The 24,509-nt window shown below is 35.2% G+C and overlaps 1 protein-coding gene and 1 long non-coding RNA gene across 2 annotated transcripts in view; both read left to right on the top strand.

The window, feature by feature from the left end:
- The first annotated feature begins 10,302 nt into the window (after nucleotides 1-10,302).
- Nucleotides 10,303-17,409, top strand: LOC117333538. The gene is made up of 3 exons (XR_004533924.1): nucleotides 10,303-10,494; nucleotides 16,301-16,480; nucleotides 17,213-17,409. It is a non-coding gene; the product is annotated as an uncharacterized LOC117333538 (long non-coding RNA).
- Nucleotides 17,410-17,559: 150 nt separating this feature from the next.
- The window catches only part of LOC117332332 (taurochenodeoxycholic 6 alpha-hydroxylase-like), a 64,562-nt gene continuing 57,612 nt past the window's right edge, over nucleotides 17,560-24,509 (top strand). Inside the window, exons 1-5 of the mRNA XM_033891217.1 lie at nucleotides 17,560-17,578; nucleotides 18,193-18,320; nucleotides 19,542-19,666; nucleotides 22,764-22,826; nucleotides 23,442-23,565. Coding sequence (XP_033747108.1) covers nucleotides 17,560-17,578; nucleotides 18,193-18,320; nucleotides 19,542-19,666; nucleotides 22,764-22,826; nucleotides 23,442-23,565 — 459 coding nt within the window. The remainder of the gene's footprint in view (nucleotides 17,579-18,192; nucleotides 18,321-19,541; nucleotides 19,667-22,763; nucleotides 22,827-23,441; nucleotides 23,566-24,509) is intronic.

Raw genomic sequence — 24,509 nt, 5'->3', positions numbered from 1 at the left:
TACTTCCCAAACACTGTTTTATTTAATTCAAAAAATCATTATTTTAAAATTGTAAGCGATAAAACATATAGAAATAAATGTTGTATTTTATTTCTTTTCGCTCCATCGCGCACTGATTAGGGTAATTAGGCTGCCCGCGACCTACATAGTTAGCAATATGGCGTCGAGTCAAGTATGAAATTTTGACTATCGTAAAGCGAGGGTCTATATAAAACACCTAGATGGGACTAAATGGATTTTAATTTAATTAACCTTATTTCGAGAGATATTTGAAAAAAAAGAAAGAAAAATATATCTTTCGTGATTTTCTGGCCAGACTACATGTACATTTAGCGCACATGATCATCATCAAAAACAAATCACCATATTACATTGTACATAACAACTGTTTCAACAGTCTGATATTTATTGTTAGCACTATATTCAATATGAAAGCATACTGTTTTCTTTCCTGTTGGATAACATGCAATTTTGCTTCCTCGCTCCGAACTTATCGATATTCTGTTTTATTACTTTTTTATGGTGAAACTCATTTGTAACTAACTTGAGGTTTTGGAGAAAAAAATATCGCCTTTAATGGAACTACTTTTATTGGAAAAATCAAAACCAAAGATTTATGTCCCTTCATTCAGCATTCTTTACATTCTCACATTATTGAAAATATCTTCAACTTTCTAACAAATACTGGCTTATGTTTAATCACTGTCAGCAAACAAGGATGTAAACAGTTTACATAACTTCGACAATATTAACGCGAGATCTCCTATAGTGTGTCTTTAACAAATCATGATCAGCCCCCACGATCACATTCCCTCGTCCCAGCTCATCAGGAGTTGTGCACAAATACAAGAAAGCAAGCGAAGCCCACTCTGTTCGGCATGGATTTTCTTCTACTAGCCTTAGAATGTTATCCGATATGTAATGGTTAGTGACATTCAACTTACATACGTCAGATAGCAGTGTACATTAAATGTGCCCAATTCTGAAAAAATAAGGCGTATATGTTTTAGATATGTAGATATAGCCAGTTAACCCTTCATGCTACCAATTGACAGAAATATATATATATTTGTAATCAACACACATTTTCAATTTTAAGACAGTTGTGCAGAATAAGTATACTTATTTTCCCCCTGTTTTTCAGACCTTAGATGGCGAAATATCACGATTCTTTTTACCTGAAATGCCCCAATTCTCATTGCGTCTATGAAGAATGCCCATCTTTTTTTTTATCTATGTCTTCATAAAAAATGAATTATGGAGTTTAATGTTTGTAAGATTAAATATACATGTATTTCTATTGTGTTAGTCAATAATCATACTCTTAATCATTAGACATTGCACCATGAGTCAGTGACATTGCAATGAAACAGTCGTTTTAAAACATCATATATAGTCTATATGTTTTTTTTTAAATTATCTCACAGGGAGGTCCCTGGGCTCCGAAATCTAAGTAAAAAAAACAACAACAATTAAAAACAAAAACAAAACAAACAAACAAACAAACAAACAAACAAACAAACAATCTATTATAATATCAAAAATTATTAGTAAAGTGAACTTTTTTGATACTATAATAGATTAGTTCCAGAACCCATGCACCAGTGTTCAATTCTATGGTGTTCTATCATTCATGTTTGATCTAAGTTAATTACAATTTCGTTGGTGTGTCAATTCTCAGTTTTTCCATGGCAGCATGAATGTAATTCATTCAGGATAGTTATGTGTCTATCAAACTAGAAATGTAACTCTGTTTGCAATTCATTATGACTGTTGTGAGTTGTTTAACCTTAAAGATTGTGCTGTTATCTCGATATTTAATTTGAATATTATATGTTATTTCAGTTCAAATAATAGCTTCGATATAAATAGTACTCTGTTGATGCTATTTGTTTGAGATATCAACGACTGCATCATAACAAACAATACATTGGCATGAATGTATCAAGTATGGAGAATAATGTTCAGTTATTTGTAAACAGGTTCTATCATATATCAGCTTGAGGTTGGGGAATGGTCTCAAACTTTGTGTAGGACCGATTTGACAAGTACCTAGTATATTAAAGACAAGTGACTGATCACCTAGTAAAACACTGGGGGATTTGGATTATAAGTTATCAGGGGTTGGAGGTTTATCTTTAGTGTTATTTGTGAAATAAATAATGATGAGAGAATGTGATGTATTGTTTAATCTATGAATGTGGAGATAAGTCATAATTTATAGGTGTTGATAAAAAGCTTCATCTGCCAAGAATGTTTAAAGTGCTAGTTGGTTTCGTTGTTGAGACTGCTAAAAGTGCATGTATTGGCAAATGGAATGATACATTAATATATATCTTAATACAGAAGGATTTAGCATGGGTAATTTGACCAGGTATGTCACTGGAGAAAAGGAAGAAAGAGTGTTGCTACAAGAGGATACATACAAGATTGATGTAAAAATAAAAACGTTATTGCCCAATTGATATGATTTAGGGTTAAATAACTAAGTTTATGCCTCATACATATAAATACACCGTTATTATTCAATCATTTTTAAAAGGGTTTGTTATTACCTTAAATGATTTGCTGATATAAATTTTATTTGCCTATTGGAGCAAATTTTATTTTTCAAAATAACCCAATTCCTCCAATACATACATTAGTCTTTGTGGATGAAACATAGTTGTTTTCTGTAGAATGCTGTTTGTTACATATTATACCAGTGGTTGAAGGGAGACAACCCTTAAAGAAATATAAAACTCTTGCAACCTTATATATGTAAATCTATTTTTCAGGAATCTTCTTGAAGAGAGATATGTCATAATATTTTGTTTAGAAGTATTTATTGAAAAGAGGTTGTTTACAAAATGTGTGTTTGAGAATACAAGAAAAGAGATGGCTGGAGATTGTACTTGAACGATTTGACAGTATAGTGTAAATACCTTGATATTCAGAACTGGTTTACAATTGTCAAGGAGAGCTATATGAATACTGTTGGATTATTAATTGCCTTATACTGAGAACTGTGGGAATTGCAATCATTCTTAATTCTGGAGAAACGGATAGGAAAGGATTAGTCAAGGACAGCTGTTATACGATAAATAATTAACAGTGTTGATTTAACAACCACCTTGTACACCACTTCATTTTAATTAGGAATTATCTCTGTAACTTGCCTAGTTTTGTATACTTGTATATCATTGAAATGTGTTTTGAAATAAGATGCTGGGTATGATCTTTCTGTTATCATCAGGCAACAAGATGAAACTAATATAATAGTATAACGGCACAAGTTTGTTATTATTGAAAAAAGAAGATTTAATAGAAGTCGTAAGATCCTTACTCTATATATAAATGCATAATCCAGCTGTGGGAGAACATTCCTACAGAAGTTATATTGGTATATTAATCGGACTAGATTACTTGTTTTCAGGATTTTGTTATAACAATGCTGTTCCCTTTATTATTGAGGTATAATTTAATCTGTGATAACATTGCTGTTCCCGTTGGTATGGATGTATAACTTAATCTGTTATAACAGTGTTGTTCCCTTTGGTATTGAAGTATAACTTAATCTGTGATAACATTGCTGTTCCCGTTGGTATGGATGTATAACTTAATCTGTTATAACAGTGTTGTTCCCTTTGATATTGAAGTATAACTTAATCTGTTATAACAGTGTTGTTCCCTTTGGTATTGAAGTATAACTTAATCTGTTATAACAGTGTTGTTCCCTTTGGTATTGAAGTATAACTTAATCTGTTATACCAGGGTTGTTCCCTTTGGTATTGAAGTATAACTTAATCTGTTATACCAGGGTTGTTCCCTTTGGTATTGAAGTATAACTTAATCTGTTATAACAGTGTTGTTCCCTTTGGTATTGAAGTATAACTTAATCTGTTATACCAGTGTTGTTCCCTTTGGTATGGAAGTATAACTTCATCTGTTATACCAGTGTTGTTCCCTTTGGTATTGAAGTATAACTTAATCTGTTATAACAGTGTTGTTCTCTTTGGTATTGAAGTATAACTTAATCTGTTATACCAGTGTTGTTCCCTTTGGTATTAAAGTATAACTTAATCTGTTATAACAGTGTTGTTCTCTTTGGTATTGAAGTATGACTTAATCTGTTATAACAGTGTTGTTCCCTTTGGTATGGAAGTATAACTTCATCTGTTATACCAGTGTTGTTCCCTTTGGTATTGAAGTATAACTTAATCTGTTATAACAATGCTGTTCCTTTAATTATTGAGTTATAATTTAATCTGTTATAACAATGCTGTTCCCGTTGGTATGGAAGTATACTGTAATCTGTTATAACAGTGTTGTTCCCTTCGGTATTGAAGTATGACTTAATCTGTTATAACAGTGTTGTTCACTTTGGTATGGAAGTATAACTTGATCTGTTATAACAGTGTTGTTCACTTTGGTATGGTAGATGAATTTAATCTGTTATACCAGTGTTGTTCCCTTTGGTACGGAAGTATAACTTCATCTGTTATACCAGTGTTGTTACTTTTGGTATTGAGGTATAACTTAATCTGTTATGAGATCTATCGATGTTCGACTCGCTACCATTGGTTTATCCTACAAATGTTCTATTCCAAGTGAAGGTCAGGTGAAGATCGTCGTCACCATTTCATATTTAGCCACATTTTCATTTAATTAACCTTATTTTGAGAGATATTTGAAAAAAAAAAGAAAAATAGATCTTTCGTAATTTTAGTGAATGTTAATTGTAGTGACGATGACTCCGTTTGTTCAGTCACTGTTCCAAATCATTTTGAATTCCTTAATTATGATAAAGGACTACGATTTAACACTGTACACTAAAACATACATAAATAGTTCTTTATATAACTATTGTATATCTTGTAACATAATACATGCATGAGAAACAAGCACGTCGTAAGTTACAACTTCATTTGTGGGAAGCGGCACGTGATTGGATCCAGAAGTACCATGAATCTGAAAACAAAATATATGTAGTTGAGGCAATTTGTTTAAACATAATGTGATTCCAAATTGATAATCGCTTACCTTTTATCATATATATCCAATGTTAAAAAAATCTCAGTTTATGAAGATGTCAAAATAACCAATAACCAACAACCTGTTCATCCAATTCACTTACCGTCGAACCAATCTTGTAAATGTACTGCAAAGTGGTTACCTATTCTCACAAAATTATATTCACCCGATTACTTTGCAGTTGTTTGCTAACCCCGCATTGACCTTTTATGAGCTGTTCTTAGAGTTTCATTTATATCTAAGTATATATTTCTAATTCGGAAAACCATCAAATTATAAATATATACTTAGTCATCATCTTGCATGTGACCTTGTCCATTCATGTGTCGTGTAGTGTTGTTTCTTCTGTCAGTGCTATAAATGTCATTTACCTTTAAACTTCCGGTACTGAAGCCACTTACCTTGGTCCTGCTGAAAATGGTACATAGCTGTAAGAATTCCTATTAGAATTGGCAGCAAAGCGGTCATGTCTAAACTCCTGTCAATAATAGAACAGGTAACTGATATCTATGATGCTGAAATCATTATTATATAATATTTCAAAAATAAATATATTTAATTTTTTAAATTTCCAAATATATGAATTTATAACTTTAACCACCGCCGGAGTAGGCTTATCTATTATTCGACCCTATTGACTTTGATCATCTTGGTCAATAAAATTTGTTAGAAATGACAATAAAATAGCACATTCAAAGTTGGAAGTAATGGCCACGATGTTTATGTAACAGGAGGTTATCACTTACGACCCGCAAAAGAAAGGACGTTAATAACTGCCCACATATCAATCAAAGGCCGTCACATAATGCCCACACAAATAAGGACGTTAATAACTGCCCACACATCAATCAAAGGCCGTCACATAATGCCTACACAAATAAGGGCGTTAATAACTGCCCACACATCAATCAAAGGCCGTCACATAATGCCCACACAAATAAGGGCGTTAATAACTGCCCACACATCAATCAAAGGCCGTCACATAATGCCCACACAAAAAAAGGGGGTTAATAACTGCCCACACATTAAATAAAAGGGCTGTCAAATACTGCCCACACATCAATCAATGTGCGTCAATTACTGCCAAAATATAATAACAAGGCAAATTGATTGACAATTGAAACAAATAGCTTCCATTGTTCAAAAACCATTGGTGATCAAGGAGTATCCAATAATCATGGAATAGCATGCAAATTGCACCTATATTTGAATTTATGATAAATAAAAAGTAATTCTCCACTGCACTGATATTAGCCAAGTCCTGCCACATGGCCCATGGGAATCAACTCATTTTCATTGAAAACGTACTGGGGAACGAAGCTAGCAACAAAACCACCTTAGCCAACGAAAAATAACCAACCGCAAATATAAAAAAAACATCAACAATCATTGAATGGATATTGAAGGAATAATCTGTCACCTCAAAATAGCATACGCTCAGCTGGAATCTATATGTAATTGAGCAGTATATCATTTCCAAGGATGCGAAGGTGATAGTTCGCTGGTAGTAAATAGCTACTCCCTGGTATATCTGGATACTTGATAGAGCCATCCCCAATTACAATTCCTACTTAGCTATGTTTCTGATAACAAGGAGAGCAAGGTGAAAACCAGTGCTCTAAACAATATTTGCTTAACTGATGATAAAGCAAGATCAATTAGACTTCGAATGTAATGCCTAAAAACATCTGAACTCCAACACCCCAACATCTGAACTCCAACACCCCAACATCTGAACTCCAACACCCCAACATCTGAATTTCTTCTATGATAAGCCTGTCTCTGTGGCAGCCGCCCCTGTTCGAGTTTCGCGCTCTCATTCATTGAAGCCTATGATAATTGAAGCTTTCTTCAGAACTGTAGCAGACTGATATCTGGACAAATGGTATTGTTCAAAATGACATAAAGGGGCCCATAGGTTCAATGCCTAATTTCAATGTATTGTCTAAGATGATGCACTGGACAAAACTCCCCTTTGATAATATATATTCAGCCAGAGTCATCTTGGTCAAGGTTTTAGTAACAAAGAATAACTTCAAGTAAATTGCCTACCTTTATATACTGTATACAATTCTATGAATCGCACCCGTTTCGTTGACCGTTAATTATCTGAATCTGAAAAATCTCAAAAATGCTGTCATCAAGGCTTCAGAAAACATTTTGTTAACTTATCTGTTGAGCCGCATACTAAAGCTCTTAAGATCTATGTGGAAGTATCAGTGAGGAGAGGGGATATGAAGTTATATACTTTGTATTCCTTTGGTACCTTATACCTGCTAACATCTAACTAGAAAACTTGATGGGACATCCTTCCTTGAATTGGCAGAGCATTTAACATGGAAAGTAATTCCAGCTAAATAAGTATTTACAGGTGCAGAAAAGATTCTCTTGTCATATACGAGCAAATCCCTGTGAGTCTGAGACGCTGAACTAAACGGAATATTGTTGTCTCATGTACACAATATTGCTGGGCTAGGTGACATTGCGAAAGATCCTGATTATCACAGCAATGGTCCTACCCCTATCGACTTTACTCAAACACAGCATTTCGCTGTGTAATCGCTTCGATTTGTAATGATTTACCAGCTAATGTGGCGCAGGAGTACCCCGGAAGCACGCTTTCTTAAAAAACTACTGAAAGCATGCAGCGTCGAGAGAGTAAAGGGTTGACTGAATTTTAACTTACGAACATTTTCACAGTGCACGGAGTTAGCTCAGTGTTAAATTTAATTGAATTTAGATCACGTGTCTAGAAGTTATATTAGAGAAATCGATTTTTTTCCCGTTACTATATTAATTCATTGCCAATTTTTTGAAGTTACTGCACTTATATCTATAATTGTACTAACACTAAATATATTAGAAATTGCTACATTTAATTTGTTGTTTGGTTGTTGAAAGATGTACGTGTATACCCCTCCATCAAACCCAAGTCGTTCTTCTCTTTATGACGACTATAAATACTTTGCCGTAATTGTATGGACATATTGATCCTTTGATCCACTCCAAGGTATTGAAAGATGAACCAAAACCTGAGGCTGAAATATCAACAAACTTGCTAATTTTATAAGGGATTCTTTTGTTATTATTCCGTTGGAGTTTGGTGATTAGATGGCAACAGATCTATATTTCACCTTCGACTCCCTGTACAGACAGGAGAAGGTTTCTAATAATAATAATGGTGATATCACATATGTATTGTCCTGATATTATGCATAGCTCTTCCCCGGATACAATTATGATGGCTATTAGTTGACCCCGGTACTTTTTGATGGTTAACTTGTTTGTACCCCCCCCCCCCCCCTGATATTTTATAGTGTCCCCGGATACTTTTAGGATTGCTATCATAAATGCATCCCTCCTAATAATTTTTCATCAGACTTTCCCCCATAATTTTATGATGGCTATCACATTAACCCCTAATTACCTAATATAATGTATTATATATTGTTCATTGGATTACGTAATATCACATACTGCAGACATAACCATAAATTGACAGTATCACGGTTACCTACATACCTGATATGGGCTTGAATTCAAAGCCATTTAAACAAATAAATTAACAAAATAGATTCATTAACCTTAAAGCTGTTATAGATCTCCAATTTCTTTCTTACTTAGAAAGATTTCATCGATCTAGATTCTAAGATCAAAAGGTCATCTAAAGTTTTTTTTTGATATCTCAAAGTTATATATATATATGTGTGATATATCCTGTTGTCATTGACAATCATATAACCATAATTGGTTTATATACAATGTATATATTTCTGTATCAGCTATTGTATGAAAACCGAAGTTAATTGACATTAATTTATTCATTGAAAATGATCACAAATAGTATTATCAATATTTTTTTTTAAGAAGTACTAAAGGTATGTACAAGTTTTAAAGAATGTTTACAAATTCATCTAAAACATTGACTGTTCCTATTTACATTAAACACCTGAAAATATACACCTGTAATGAAAATGCTTGGAAATAAGGAATTACTCAAATTTATAAATGGTATACAGGGCACATTATGATGAAAATGTGGCAGCTAGGCACCACAAAAAGTCATAATGTTTTAGATATTTCAAGTAAAAACGAATTCAACAAACATCCTTCTACATGTAAACCATCCTTGTACAGGTAAACCATCCTTGTACAGGTAAACCATCCTTGTACAGGTAAACAATCCTTGTACAGATAAACAATCCTTGTACAGGTAAACCATCCTTGTACAGGTATACCATCCTTGTACAGGTAAACCATCCTTGTACAGGTAAACAATCCTTGTACAGGTAAACAATCCTTGTACAGGTAAACCATCCGTGTACAAACTTGTTTACGGATGTATTAAAGCCACATACTCACGAACAAAACATAATATTATATCAATGTTTACATTTTACCTAACAGATTATCGTGAATCAGAAACTGAAAGAAAATGTGTATTTATGAAAGTATACGGGGAATTCCCAAAAATAATAACTGTGGCTACCGGACCAAGTTTCTCTGAAAATTAGTCCCACAATGCAACGGCGGGTTTTACAGTCAATACAAAATGGCGGAACGCCGCAAGCGTGGAACTGCGAAAATGCAGACAGATTCTGCCAAAAAAGACACAAAAGTGTGTGGAATCGTCAAAAACCGAGTATTTCCTTAGGATAGGAAATGATTCGTTGGAACTTAACGAGAGAAGAAAAAGGAATAGACTCGAATTCCGATTTTCCGGACGTCTACTGGATTGCTTTTGAACATTGTCAACTTCACCGATCTAAGATTTTATCGATGTTTTGTTGTATGCATATTACTACATTTTAAAATTACGTATTTAAATGTAAACTATGTTTGTTTATTTTGTTCAGTTACCTGGGTATTACGCGAATTTTCTGTTTATATGTGCAGTGCATGTTAGTTATAGCCTCGTTCCCGGCTCCGTGACAAATATCGCTATAGATATAAATGCGGCGAGTTATATTTATACACTGATGTCTTAAGGACTCCCCGGTCAAGCGTCCAGGCCAGTGGTCATTTTAATGTTGGGTGAGCGTGAATGAGCATCTTTGATTGTCATTAATACACGTGTGCAACTAGAATTTTAGGTTGTTCGGGAGTGTGCGGCTTTAAGGTACCTAAACTAGCGATATCGTAGAGTGCACTTGCCATTGTCGGCATATTATATCCGTATATATATATCGCATTCGGTCGGTTTTCACAACAGTATACTTATCAGCTTACTAGCTATATGTATGCACATTTGTGAATAAGAGTGTAGGTCAATCAAGGGAGAATATACATACTTTAGGGGGATACTTTAATCGATGGCAAAACAGTATCCCCGGATACTTTTATGATGGGCAAAAAGTATCCGGATACTTTTTTGATGGGAGATACAAATTTGATATGACACCGGGATTTATCTAATCTATTCATTATCATTCACTGTTGTTATTTTTGAGCACTTGTTCCTTTACGGATTCATATCTAAAGGTAAGAACTTATTTTTTCTTTTTCATTGTGACTTTTTTACCTTTCAAATCAATACTAACGAAAATCATGCCTTTTTATCACATAATAGTAGTGTGAATTATAAAAATGTAGCACTTCTTCTGAATATAACATGTGGCAATATCAAAATCTGAAGATTTTCTAGCACTTTAAACAAGTATAGACTTGCCCAAGTTCACAATCAAAGGCAACATCAACACAGAACAAAAGCTACATAAACACAGAACATGAGCATCAACATTGAACAGGGGCTACATCAATATTGACAAGGGCCGCGGTGGCCGATTGGTTAAGGTGTCCCGACACTTTATCACTAGCCCTCCACCTCTGGGTTGCGAGTTCGAAACCTACGTGGGGCTGTTGCCAGGTACTGACTGTAGGCCGGTGGTTTTTCTCCGGGTACTCCGGCTTTCCTCCACCTCCAAAACCTGGCACGTCCATAAATGACCCTGGCTGTTAATAGGACGTTAAACAAAAACAAACAAACAAACATCAATAATGAACAGGGACTACATCAATATTGAACAAGGGCTGCATCAACACGCAATCGGGGCTATAATAACTTTATCAATACAGGGCAGGAGCTACATCAACACAGAACAGGAGATACATCAACCCAGAACAGGAGATACATCAACCCAGAACAGGAGATACATCAACACAGAACAGGAGATACATCAACACAAACAGGAGATACATCAACCCAGAACAGGAGATACATCAACCCAGAACAGGAGATACATCAACACAGAACAGGAGATACATCAACCCAGAACAGGAGATACATCAACCAAGAACAGGAGATACATCAACACAGAACAGGAGATACATCTACCAAGAACAGGAGATACATCAACACAGAACAGGAGATACATCAACCCAGAACAGGAGATACATCAACACAGAACAGGAGATACATCAACATAGAACAGGAGATACATCAACACAGAACAGGAGATACATCCACACAGAACAGGAGATACATCAACCCAGAACAGGAGATACATCAACCCAGAACAGGAGCTACATCAACCCAGAACATGGGATACATCAACACAGAACAGGAGATACATCAACACAGAACAGGAGATACATCAACATAGAACAGGAGATACATCAACACAGAACAGGAGATACATCAACACAGAACAGGAGATACATCAACCCAGAACAGGAGATACATCAACCCAGAACAGGAGCTACATCAACCCAGAACAGGAGATACATCAACACAGAACAGGAGATACATCAACACAGAACAGGAGATACATCAACATAGAACAGGAGATACATCAACACAGAACAGGAGATACATCAACACAGAACAGGAGATACACCAACCCGGAACAGGAGATACATCAACCCAGAACAGGAGATACATCAACACAGAACAGGAGCTACATCAACCCAGAACAGAAGATACATTAACCCAGAACAGAAGATACATCAACCAAGAACAGGAGATAAATCAACACAGAACAGGAGATACATCAACCCAGAACAGGACATACATCAACCCAGAACAGGAGATACATCAACACAGAACAGGAGATACATCAACCCAGAACAGGAGATACATCAACACAGAACAGGAGATACATCAACCCAGAACAGGAGATACATCAACACAGAACAGGAGATACATCAACACAGAACAGGATATACATCAACACAGAACATGAGATATATCAACCTAGAACAGGAGATACATCAACACAGAACAGGAGATACATCAACCCAGAACAGGAGATACATCAACACAGAACAGGAGCTACATCAGCCCAGAACAGGAAATACATCAACCCAGAACAGGAGCTACATCAACCCAGAACAGGATATACATCAACACATAACAGGAGCTACATCAACCTAGAACAGGAGATACATCAACACAGAACAGGAGCTACATCAACACAGAACAGGAGATACATCAACCCCGAACAGGAGATACATCAACCCAGAACAGGAGCTACATCAACACAGAACAGGAGATACATCAACACAGAACAGGAGCTACATCAACACAGAACAGGAGATACATCAACACAGAACAGGAGATACATCAACCCAGAACAGGATATACATCAACACAGAACAGGAGCTACATCAACACAGAACAGGAGATACATCAACCCAGAACAGGAGATACATCAACACAGAACAGGAGATACATTAACTCAGAAAAGGAGATACATTAACCCAGAACAGGAGATACATCAACCCAGAACAGGAGCTACATCAACACATAACAGGATCTACATCAACACAAAACAGGAGATACATCAACCCAGAACAGGAGATACATCAACACAGAACAGGAGATACATCAACACAGAAAAGGAGATACATCAACCCAGAACAGGATATACATCAACACAGAACAGGAGCTACATCAGCCCAGAACAGGAAATACATCAACCCAGAACAGGAGCTACATCAACACATAACAGGAGCTACATCAACCTAGAACAGGAGATACATCAACACAGAACAGGAGATACATCAACACAGAACAGGAGATACATCAACCCAGAACAGGAGATACATTAACACAGAACAGGAGATACATCAACACAGAACAGGAGATACATCAACACAGAACATGAGATATATCAACCTAGAACAGGAGATACATCAACACAGAACAGGAGATACATCAACCCAGAACAGGAGATACATCAACACAGAACAGGAGCTACATCAGCCCAGAACAGGAGCTACATCAACCCAGAACAGGATATACATCAACACATAACAGGAGCTACATCAACATAGAACAGGAGATACATCAACACAGAACAGGAGCTACATCAGCCCAGAACAGGAAATACATCAACCCAGAACAGGAGCTACATCAACCCAGAACAGGATATACATCAACACATAACAGGAGCTACATCAACCTAGAACAGGAGATACATCAACCCAGAACAGGAGATACATCAACACAGAACAGGAGCTACATCAACCTAGAACAGGTGATACATCAACCCCGAACAGGAGCTACATCAACACAGAACAGGAGATACATCAACCTAGAACAGGTGATACATCAACCCAGAACAGGAGATACATCAACACAGAACAGGAGATACATCAACACAGAACAGGAGATACATCAACCCAGAACAGGAGATACATTAACACAGAACAGGAGATACATCAACCCAGAACAGGAGCTACATCAACACAGAACAGGATCTACATCAACACAAAACAGGAGATACATAAACCCAGAACAGGAGATACATCAACACAGAACAGGAGATACATCAACACAGAAAAGGAGATACATCAACCCAGAACAGGATATACATTAACCCAGAACAGGAGATACATTAACCCAGAACAGGAAATACATCAACACAGAACAGGAGATACATCAACCCAGAACAGGAGATACCCCAACACAGAACAGGAGCTACATCAACACAGAACAGGAGATACATTAACCCAGAACAGGAGATACATCAACACATAACAGGAGATACATCAACACAGAACAGGAGATACATCAACATAGAACAGGAGATACATCAACCTAGAACAGGAGCTACATCAACCCAGAACAGGAGCTACATCAACACAGAACAGGAAATACATCTATGCAGAACAGGAGATACATCAACCCAGAAACAGGAGCTATATAAACACAGAACAGGAGCTACATCAACCAAGAACTGGAGCTTCATAAACACAGAACAGTAACTACCCACACCAAATGCACACTGTGTATGAAGTGTGTACACTTGTACTTGACCACTTTGCCCAATCGTGCAAAACACCAACTCATCAATTCAGGACCAAATTAAAAATGTTAAAACTGTGAACGTAAATTGCCGGGAAACAGAATAAAATACCTATTCGATATCTAATAGTAATAATATTCCTGGTATATTTTCTTGTTCTGTACAGTACAATAATCGAGTATTTACTCCAATATTTCTACCAGCTAAGAATCCTTTCTGATTTTCATGAATTTGTTTAACAAGAATTTGCTTCAATCGTTCAGCAAGACAAGTTGAACGGATACATTTAAGAGAGATATTGGTCTCCATTTTTTTTTTTTTAGAAATTCCCTAGGGTTATTTCCCACATCTGACTAGATGACACATTCTGGAGCATTGCATAGTGTTTTCCAAAGAATATTTTGGCAAGCAGTTGACTTTCATATATATTTATTCCTACTATGGCCAAAAGAAGGGGATTTTTTTAACGAGCCATGCCTGATGGTTACAACCTGGACATTGATATTCTCTCCTGGCTGGAGAAAGATGTCGTTGTCGTTGTCACGGACGATTCAAGCAACTTCATCGTGGCATGAGTTAGAATATTTACAGCTTGTATGATTGGAATCCACCCGAAGACCCATCATAGTTAGAACAGAAACGGAAATGATAGCGTGATGGCTGACAAAATGAAAGCGCACCTAAGTGTTCACAACACCTTGGCTTAGCGTATGGAAGATGAGCTAGATGTAACCAGAAGGGCCAAATCAGTCACTATTTGTCAGATAAGATGCGACTGCGGATAATTGTGACTTTCCAAGGTTAGACATGTAATACCTACGGTCAGTATCCGGTGGCAAGTTTGGATCTAGCATGACAGCTCCGACACCATTAATCCCATACGTGTTTTATTGCTATTGTTCTATTTGACACAAAGCCATAGTGGTGTATGTGCAAACTTAGCCAAAAATCATATACTATTTAGGATACTACAATGTACATGCATTTGGAAACCAGTAATCCTTTGCATCCAAAAGGACAAAAGGCTGAAGACAAATCGCAAGTAATGTAGAGTTTGCTACCAACAATCATTTTCCAGGTGTTATTAGGTATGGTCGACTTGGACAATTTGGAACTACGATGTAGATCAATACTGACATGGGCAATGAGATTCTAAGACGAAGAAGCCGTAGATTCTAGATAAAGGTGATTTGTCAAACAACACAAATCTATCATGTCGTGTTCTTTTAAGAAAATGGGTGCAACAGTTGTAAAAATATCCACTATTTTTTGGTTATCAGGGAGCATGACTGTCAATTTGAAAGTGGGAATTTCACTTTAATGGACAATTAGTGTTGGTGTGAGTCGCTATGTACTAAGGAAGCTAAAGTAAGAATATTTTACTTCAGTTTACTTTACAATATTTCATTGCATAACAGATTTTCCTCTATGCTCGTTTTTCCTTTAAAAAATGCATATCAATATTGTCCATCAATTATGAATTCTTTGCACAAAACTCCTTAATGATATTTTTGGGCATTTCATTTTATATTATTTAAAGATTATTTAAGCACATACTAACGAATAGACTGCAATACGAAGTTGTATTTTTGACCTTCAGAAAAGTTCTCTAACTGTAAAAAAAAACATGTCCATCATAATTTTATCTCCTGTTTTTAATGTATATAACTTCTAGCTATGCACATAATATAATAATATCTAGCATTTCATTATCACCATGTGCATGATTAGATTTCTCAAAAAAAAATTAAACAAAAAAATAAAAAGAAATATATTTTAGTATTTTTTAAGCATGTTTGGACTTCAATGCCTATTTATAAACGTATAACTACAGATATTACCCAATAGTAAATACAAGCTATCGTATTTGCTTCTTAGGCCATTTGAAACCCGACCTAATTAATATGCCTACCTCCACATACCAATTATCAATAGTTTATAAAAATAGACAGTATGTGGGCAGTACCATTACATCAATACTTCAACACGTTATGACATCGATATATTATATTGTCACAAATGTTTACTTTGCATTTTAGGAAGCAATGGGGACGGCCATGGATACCATCTTTGTTGTGATTGGAACCCTGCTAGCGGCCATATGTCTAAGGAAAGTGTTTGTTGTGATACAGAAATACAAAGTTAATATTCACTTATATAACGAGAAGAAAATCCAACCTGTCGGAAAGTTCCATCCAATATGGGGACATCTTTACCTGGTATGTGAATAACAAGCTGGAACAAACGTAGAAAAACCTTAAGTGCTCGGTATAAAGGAGGAGTGCAAATTTGGGCTGTTTTGTGTTCTTCAGTGACAAGAAAAATGTTTTGTAGGAGGAAACTTTATTGTCAACTGCATATGGTATGCTATTCAAAACATCAGATTCTTTCTTGGATCTTAGAAATTTTGGAGGTCAAAAGTCAGACGGTTAGGAAGACATTTTCATTATCCAAGTTCATATAATTCAATATTTGAGAAAATAATAATTTTTCAGGTTTTGTTAGGGAAGTATCAGGTGTTAAAATTCAGTTGAAAAAAAAAGACAAAAATGAATAAAGCACGTGACACCGACCTTATTTAGAAACTGTTCTAGTTTTATATCAAATACATGTACTTGAAAATAAAGTATTGTAAACTTCCATTCATCCAGCTTAAACTACATTGGAATTAAGATAGCAGGACAATCAAATTAAGCGCTATTGCATGACCATGATGGAATAGTGCACGGTCATCATGTCAGTGTATGAGAAATAACATTTATTTTTCTAATATATTCTAATATTTTTTATATATGTAAATGCCAAAGTAACCATGTTTGTATTGACCGCATGCATGTTATATATTCAAAACAATACAGTAATAGCAAAATCTAGCGTATATCAAGAATATAAAATAGATATGTGCTTATAAAAGTTCTTTAAAAAATGATACACGTCATTTTTTGGCTTAGTTTTCAGATTTTGACCGTCTCGTAGATCTCTGTGGCGAAGTGGTGGCACAAACAAAAGGTCGTATCGTGTCTTACTGGATAATGGGTTTCTATCCCGTACTTAACGCTTGTCACACTACCACTGCTAAAGTGGTTATGAAATCTTCGGAACCTAAACCAAAGCACCTAGGTGGAGGATACAGGAATCTTATTGACTGGTTAGGTAGGTAAATAATACTTTCTTAGGGCATATATCAAAATATCATATATTATGTATTTATATAATTCTACGTATTGATCGTTGATGAATATATTTTGAAATGAGTTGACTTGGTTTGGTTTTATTGTATAACGTTCTATCAGCACCTATGGTCGTAGTGAACGTGTGTATGTTTTGGAGGCTGTGGTATACTGGTGTTTGTCTTTTTGTGATGGCCCACCTGGTGAAATGTTGTTAAAGAGGAAAGAGAGAAGATCAGGTCCCAAATTTACGAAGCATGCAAAACGGAGATCATTACAATCATAACGTCCTATTTGTAGGGAAAAGTCTACAATGAATTCATTTCGACCTCCCATCCGTGATGTGTATTTGTCTTGTGTCCCACGTTCTCGCTGTGCACATACTATTTGTCTCCTCTAATCTCCTATCTGTGATCTTAAAGTCTCTTTAGACAGTTTTGGTTAGGGTATTGATAGTCCTTTAACAAGGAACACGGAATTAATCTAAATCATATTTCATAAGTTCACGTTTTGATATAAGATATAACTCCCTGACAAGATATATCAAAGTCCCACATCTCACACTAGAGAACACCTTTACCTATGTTTTTCGATTCCTGTTTGTTCGTCCATCGACAGTTGAAATGCAAAATCAGACTTTGATAGTGTTTTCTATCCGCTTCATCCCCTCGGTGGGGTTGTTTTAATGTCAATAATGTGTTACCATGCTTTTCTGGGATGTAGCATGTTGTTATACTGATCTACTTCTATTTCTGTTGTAGGGGACGGCCTGCTTCTCAGTGAAGGTAAGAAATGGGAGCGCAATCGACGGTTATTGACCCCAGCATTCCATTTTGATGTTCTGAAGCACTATGTTGCCATCTACAACAAAGTTTTCGACATATTCCTGGTAAGATAACATTGATGCTGTCCTGAATCGATATGACACTAGAGGCTGATGTATTGGCCTGTGTCCGACCATGGGCCTTCCGCAGAATCGTGGTTTTTCCGTAATAAAAGAAATCGCAAATACTAGAAGAAAATAAGATCTGAATGAATGTAGTATTATACCTTGTAGTAACGTAGACATATCTGAGCTAACAAAAAAACCCAAAAAGTCTTGATGAGAGATGGCGGGGTTTTTAGCTGACTTTTATGCTTACTTCCTGAATAAAAGTAAGTCTGAGTTTTGCTCTTGGTTGCAACCATGTTGATTCCGTCGTTAAAATAACTTGTTTTATACCATATTTTATAATCACAAACAAATGTGTTGGACAATTATATAAACTTTTAATCAAGACATCCACACAACGGAATCATTTTTTATTTACATAGGTTTCAGATATAGCTACATAATGGTGGCAACTATGAAGTTATATAGGAGTCTTGCAAAATCCATCTTTCTGATAGTTCATCATTTACGAAGTTAGCGTTCGCGAAATCATGTACCCGGAGAGTATTCGTGAATAAGTTTGAAGACGTAATTTTCGTAAATGAAGTATTCGCGAAATCAAAGTGTTATACAATAACTTGTAAATCAAGGGAAATTGATTAACCTATTTTTGTTGGAAAACTGCTTTTACAAAATTTCGTTACACATACATTAGGAGCCATGGCCAAATACATCAACATTTAAACTTTCACTGTACTCATCTTTAATGGAATTCATAATTGTAATCTTAAGAGATTGACGACAACAAAACAAAAAAACATTTTCTGATATTGGACAGCGATGCTATTTTGGAATTTTGAAATATATTTTTCATCCCCAAATTGGTAATATATTTTAAAACTTTTTTTTTTACAAATTCATAATATTAACTGGTAATGCAAAGCTTTTCCGAGGCTTTCCTGTATATCATAATGTGATTACGAATTTCTTTTTCATGCACCATTTTATTTGTATAGTTATCAGAACAAGTATTTGAATGTCGATATACTGCGTCACTAAATTTGTTTTTGATTATTTTCTAATTCAGAATCGTTCCGACACAACTTTCAGATTTATAGTAGTTTTGATACTTTCCTTTTCTTGATGTGTCATATATTTGTATACGTAATATCGATATTTCCAAATTATGCATTAATCTATCTAAAGTTTAAATCATTTTTGTCGTTTTTCATTAAAAAGGAAAAGTTGGAGAGCGCAACAACTGCCGGAAAAAGTGTGGAGATATATGACTTAGTTGGATTGGCCACACTTGACACAATGATGCGGTGTTCTGTTTCATACCGAGGGGAAATTCAGCAGGAAGGGTAATTCGTGACTTTAATTGATATAACATATGTATGACTTACCAACTTACATCAGCCACGATGTAATGTTTACTTACATAACTCACCAGGTAATGTTTACTTACATAACCCACCAGGTAATATTTACTTATATAACCCACCAGGTAATATTTACCTATATAACCCACCAGGTAATGTTTACTTATATAACCCGCCAGGTAATATTTACTTATATAACCCACCAGGTAATATTTACCTATATAACCCACCAGGTAATGTTTACTTATATAACCCGCCAGGTAATATTTACTTATATAACCCACCAGGTAATAATTACTTATATTTGCATTCTGTATTGCATTTGCCTATAAATCGTAAGTAAACCAAATTGTTTTCATGAGACTGTATACTACAATTTACAGTGATTCGGTCAGAGTAGGAATACAGCCCCAGGTGTTGCTGGTCAAAACAATGGCCGCCAGTTACATTCGGCCAGGAGAGATTTTGAATGCTAGCATTTATCTACGTAAACCACCACAAAAAAAGCAACGCAAGTTATGAGAGTAAAATTTAATAATAGAAAAAATGAAGTCGACCGACTCGACACAAAATTATTATAAGCTCTATTCCTGATCTATAGGAAGTAATAAAAGGGCTCGTTGTCGAATTGTCAGAAATGCTAGACACGACAACAGTCCAGCATTTTATTTTTTAAATCTTGTGAAAAATCGGCAGTATCGACATGGTTTCTGGTTGTGTATGCACACTGAATTATAGTTATGTGGTTATTCACTGATGTCAAAGGCCTACCTTACTCCAAAATCGAGCCCCTGTGAAGTTGACCATCGTTTGCTAAGTTAGCGACACTGATATGACCGGTTAGACTGGATTCTGTTTCCAATGAAATATCCTTGGAATCGTTTTCACCTACTGTCAAGACGACGTTCATTTAGAATTTAAGAGATGATATTCCTCTGAAAATAACGTAAATCAAGTCGATAGAAACATAAGTGTTTCCGAGGAATCGAGTCTGTCCTGTGCAGTACCCATTCAACGCCGCATCACTTCTAAATGTTAACCGTATATAATGCGCCGAAAAACGGCTTTATTCTTAAACAATCAGAAATTATGCAATTGTGAACAATTTGAAGATATCTACAAACGTTTATAAAATATAATATAAAGCCAAATTGTGCTAAAAACATTTCATGTGATTGCTATTGATAATGACATGAGGGACTATATTATTCCTTCTAGAAATTTCGGCTGTTCCGGTATTTGAACTTGATGACGTCAGTGGTAGGAGAAGCGGCAAATTTAAACGCGTCTTAAGCTACAGTAAATAAAATAAAATTATGAATGTAAATATCAGCATTGGATTGTAACCAAATGGTAGTATACAGTCGATATGAATACAATTTGGGTGACAGATAAATATTTCATGTCGCCTTAACGGGCGACATTCTATTTATCTGTCACCCAAATCGTATTCATATCGACTGTATACTACCATTTGGTAACAGTTCAATGCTTAAATATAACCCACCAGGTAATATTTACTTATATAACCCACCAGGTAATATTTACTTATATAACCCACCAGGTAATATTTACCTATATAACCCACCGGGTAATATTTACTTATATAACCCACCAGGTAATGTTTACTTACATATCCCACGAGGTAATATTTACTCATACAACCCACCAGGTAATATTTACTTATATCACCCATCAGGTAGTTTTTTACTTATATAACCCACCAGGTAATATTTACTTATATAACCCACCAGGTAATGTTTACTTATATAACCCACCAGGTAATGTTTACTTATATAACCCATCAGGAAATGTTAACTTATATAACCTATCAGGAAATGTTTAATTATATAACCCACCAGGTAATGTTTACTTATATCACCCACCAGGTAATGTTTACTTATATAACCCATCAGGAAATGTTAACTTATATAACCCATCAGGAAATGTTTAATTATATAACCAACCAGGTAATGTTTACTATATAACCAATCAGGGAATGTTTACTTATATAACTCACTAGGTAATGTTTACTTATATAACCCACCAGGTAATGCTTACTTATATTACCCGCCAGGTAATATTTACTTATATAACCCACCAGGTAATGTTTACTTATATAACCCACCAGGTAATGTTTACTTATATAACCCATCAGGAAATGTTAACTTATATAACCTATCAGGAAATGTTTAATTATATAACCCACCAGGTAATGTTTACTTATATCACCCACCAGGTAATGTTTACTTATATAACCCATCAGGAAATGTTAACTTATATAACCCATCAGGAAATGTTTAATTATATAACCAACCAGGTAATGTTTACTATATAACCAATCAGGGAATGTTTACTTATATAACTCACTAGGTAATGTTTACTTATATAACCCACCAGGTAATGCTTACTTATATAACCCGCCAGGTAATATTTACTTATATAACCCACCAGGTAATGTTTACTTATATAACCCACCAGGTAATGTTTATTTATATAACCCACCAGGTAATGCTAACTTATATAACCCACCAGGTAATGTTTACTTATATAACCCACCAGGTAATGTTTACTTATATAACCCATCAGGAAATGTTAACTTATATAACCTATCAGGAAATGTTTAATTATATAACCCACCAGGTAATGTTTACTTATATCACCCACCAGGTAATGTTTACTTATATAACCCATCAGGAAATGTTAACTTATATAACCCATCAGGAAATGTTTAATTATATAACCAACCAGGTAATGTTTACTATATAACCAATCAGGGAATGTTTACTTATATAACTCACTAGGTAATGTTTACTTATATAACCCACCAGGTAATGCTTACTTATATAACCCGCCAGGTAATATTTACTTATATAACCCACCAGGTAATGTTTACTTATATAACCCACCAGGTAATGTTTATTTATATAACCCACCAGGTAATGCTAACTTATATAACCCGCCAGGTAATATTTACTTATATAACCCACCAGGTAATATTAATTTACATAACCCACCAGGTAATATTTACTAATATAACTCACTAGGTAATGTTTACTTATCTAACTCTATTATGCAGATCCAGTCATCCGTTTGTGGACGCAACAAGGCGACTTGGTCAGCTTTGTCTGAAGAGATTGTTGTAAGTTGTTTTTTTTCAGTTTCAATACTTAAATTTCGCTTCTTAATACGTTCCAGTGATAATGTATGTTTTCCCAGGATTTCTGCAAACGTTCATGTATCTATAGGAATCCAAATTAGTTTACAGACGATTAAAAAAAACAACAAACAAACATTTCATATCTAGCTCCGAACCGTCAATAGTATTGTGTAGTAAAGGGAATGTATTTTCTTTGTATACATATGATCATGTAATTGATATAGTTTACTGATATATGTATATATAACTTGTCACTGTAAAGCAGATGGTTGCATTTTCAGTATGATTATTAGAACATTTAAACAGATGATAATTTCAATAATCACTGAATACAAAATGCAACGATGGCACTTTTGGTAGAAAATATGTGTTTAATGTAAACTCATTTTAACTGGATATTATCAAAGCAGATACAAAAATAATCAAAAGCGATTAGTCATTTATTTTTTCATCGAGATTAACGACCCAGATAAATGGTGTTGTTTTGTAGTCAGTTATTTTGTTCGGAAAATAGAAACGCATGTTTATGTAAGAACGATCGAGAAAATGCTAATATAATTTGGTATGTTTACTTTTATGATATAACAATGGTTACAGATCGCCATGGTTGTGGATTGATTTTGCGTTCTATCTATCTCCGACTGGTAGAGAATACTCTAAGCATACAAAGTACATACACGACTTCGATGAAAAAGTCATCCGCGAAAGACGGAAGTTATTGGTGAGTTGACCATTTTATAATTTAATTGTGACATTTACAGCGACACTAATGGGACGCCTCAATACTGATACAGATGAAATCACATTGGTCGTGGTGTTTCTTTGTCGCACTCCTGATTACGTGTAAAATCTATTATTTTATAGTATATCAGAGATCAATATATATATATGAATGATGTAGTAGGAATCAAATGTAACCGTAAGTCAGTCTTTCACATACTCGGTTGTAAGTAATATTTGTTAAGGAACGAGTTTAGGTTATATACAGGTGCATGCTAGATAACACCTTGAATGTATACATATATTAACATATCAAACCTTACATTAACATATCCAACCTTACATTAACATATCCAACATTACATCACCATACCCACCCTTACATGTATATCAACATATCCAACCTTACATCAACATACCCACCCTTATATCAATATACCCACCCTTACATCAACATATCCAACCTTACATTAACATATCCAACCTTACATCAACATATCCACCCTTACATCAACATACCCACCCTTACATCAACATACCCACCCTTACATCAACATACCCACCCTTACATCAACATACCCAACCTTACATCAACATATCCACCCTTACATCAACATACCCACCCTTACATCAACATACCCACCCTTACATCAACATACCCACCCTACATCAACATACCCACCCTTACATCAACATACCCACCCTACAATCAACATACCACCTACATCAACATACCACCTTACATCAACATACCCACCCTTACATCAACATACCCACCCTTACATCAACATACCCACCCTTACATCAACATACCCACCCTTACATCAACATACCCACCCTTACATCAACATACCCACCCTTACATCAACATACCCACCCTTACATCAACATACCCACCTTACATCAACATACCCACCCTTACATCAACATACCCACCCTTAATCA

This window comes from Pecten maximus, chromosome 8, assembly GCF_902652985.1.
Source record: "Pecten maximus chromosome 8, xPecMax1.1, whole genome shotgun sequence".
Taxonomy (NCBI): domain Eukaryota; kingdom Metazoa; phylum Mollusca; class Bivalvia; order Pectinida; family Pectinidae; genus Pecten; species Pecten maximus.
Note: the sequence above shows the minus strand (reverse complement) of the source record. Positions and strands in the feature narration are given on the sequence as shown.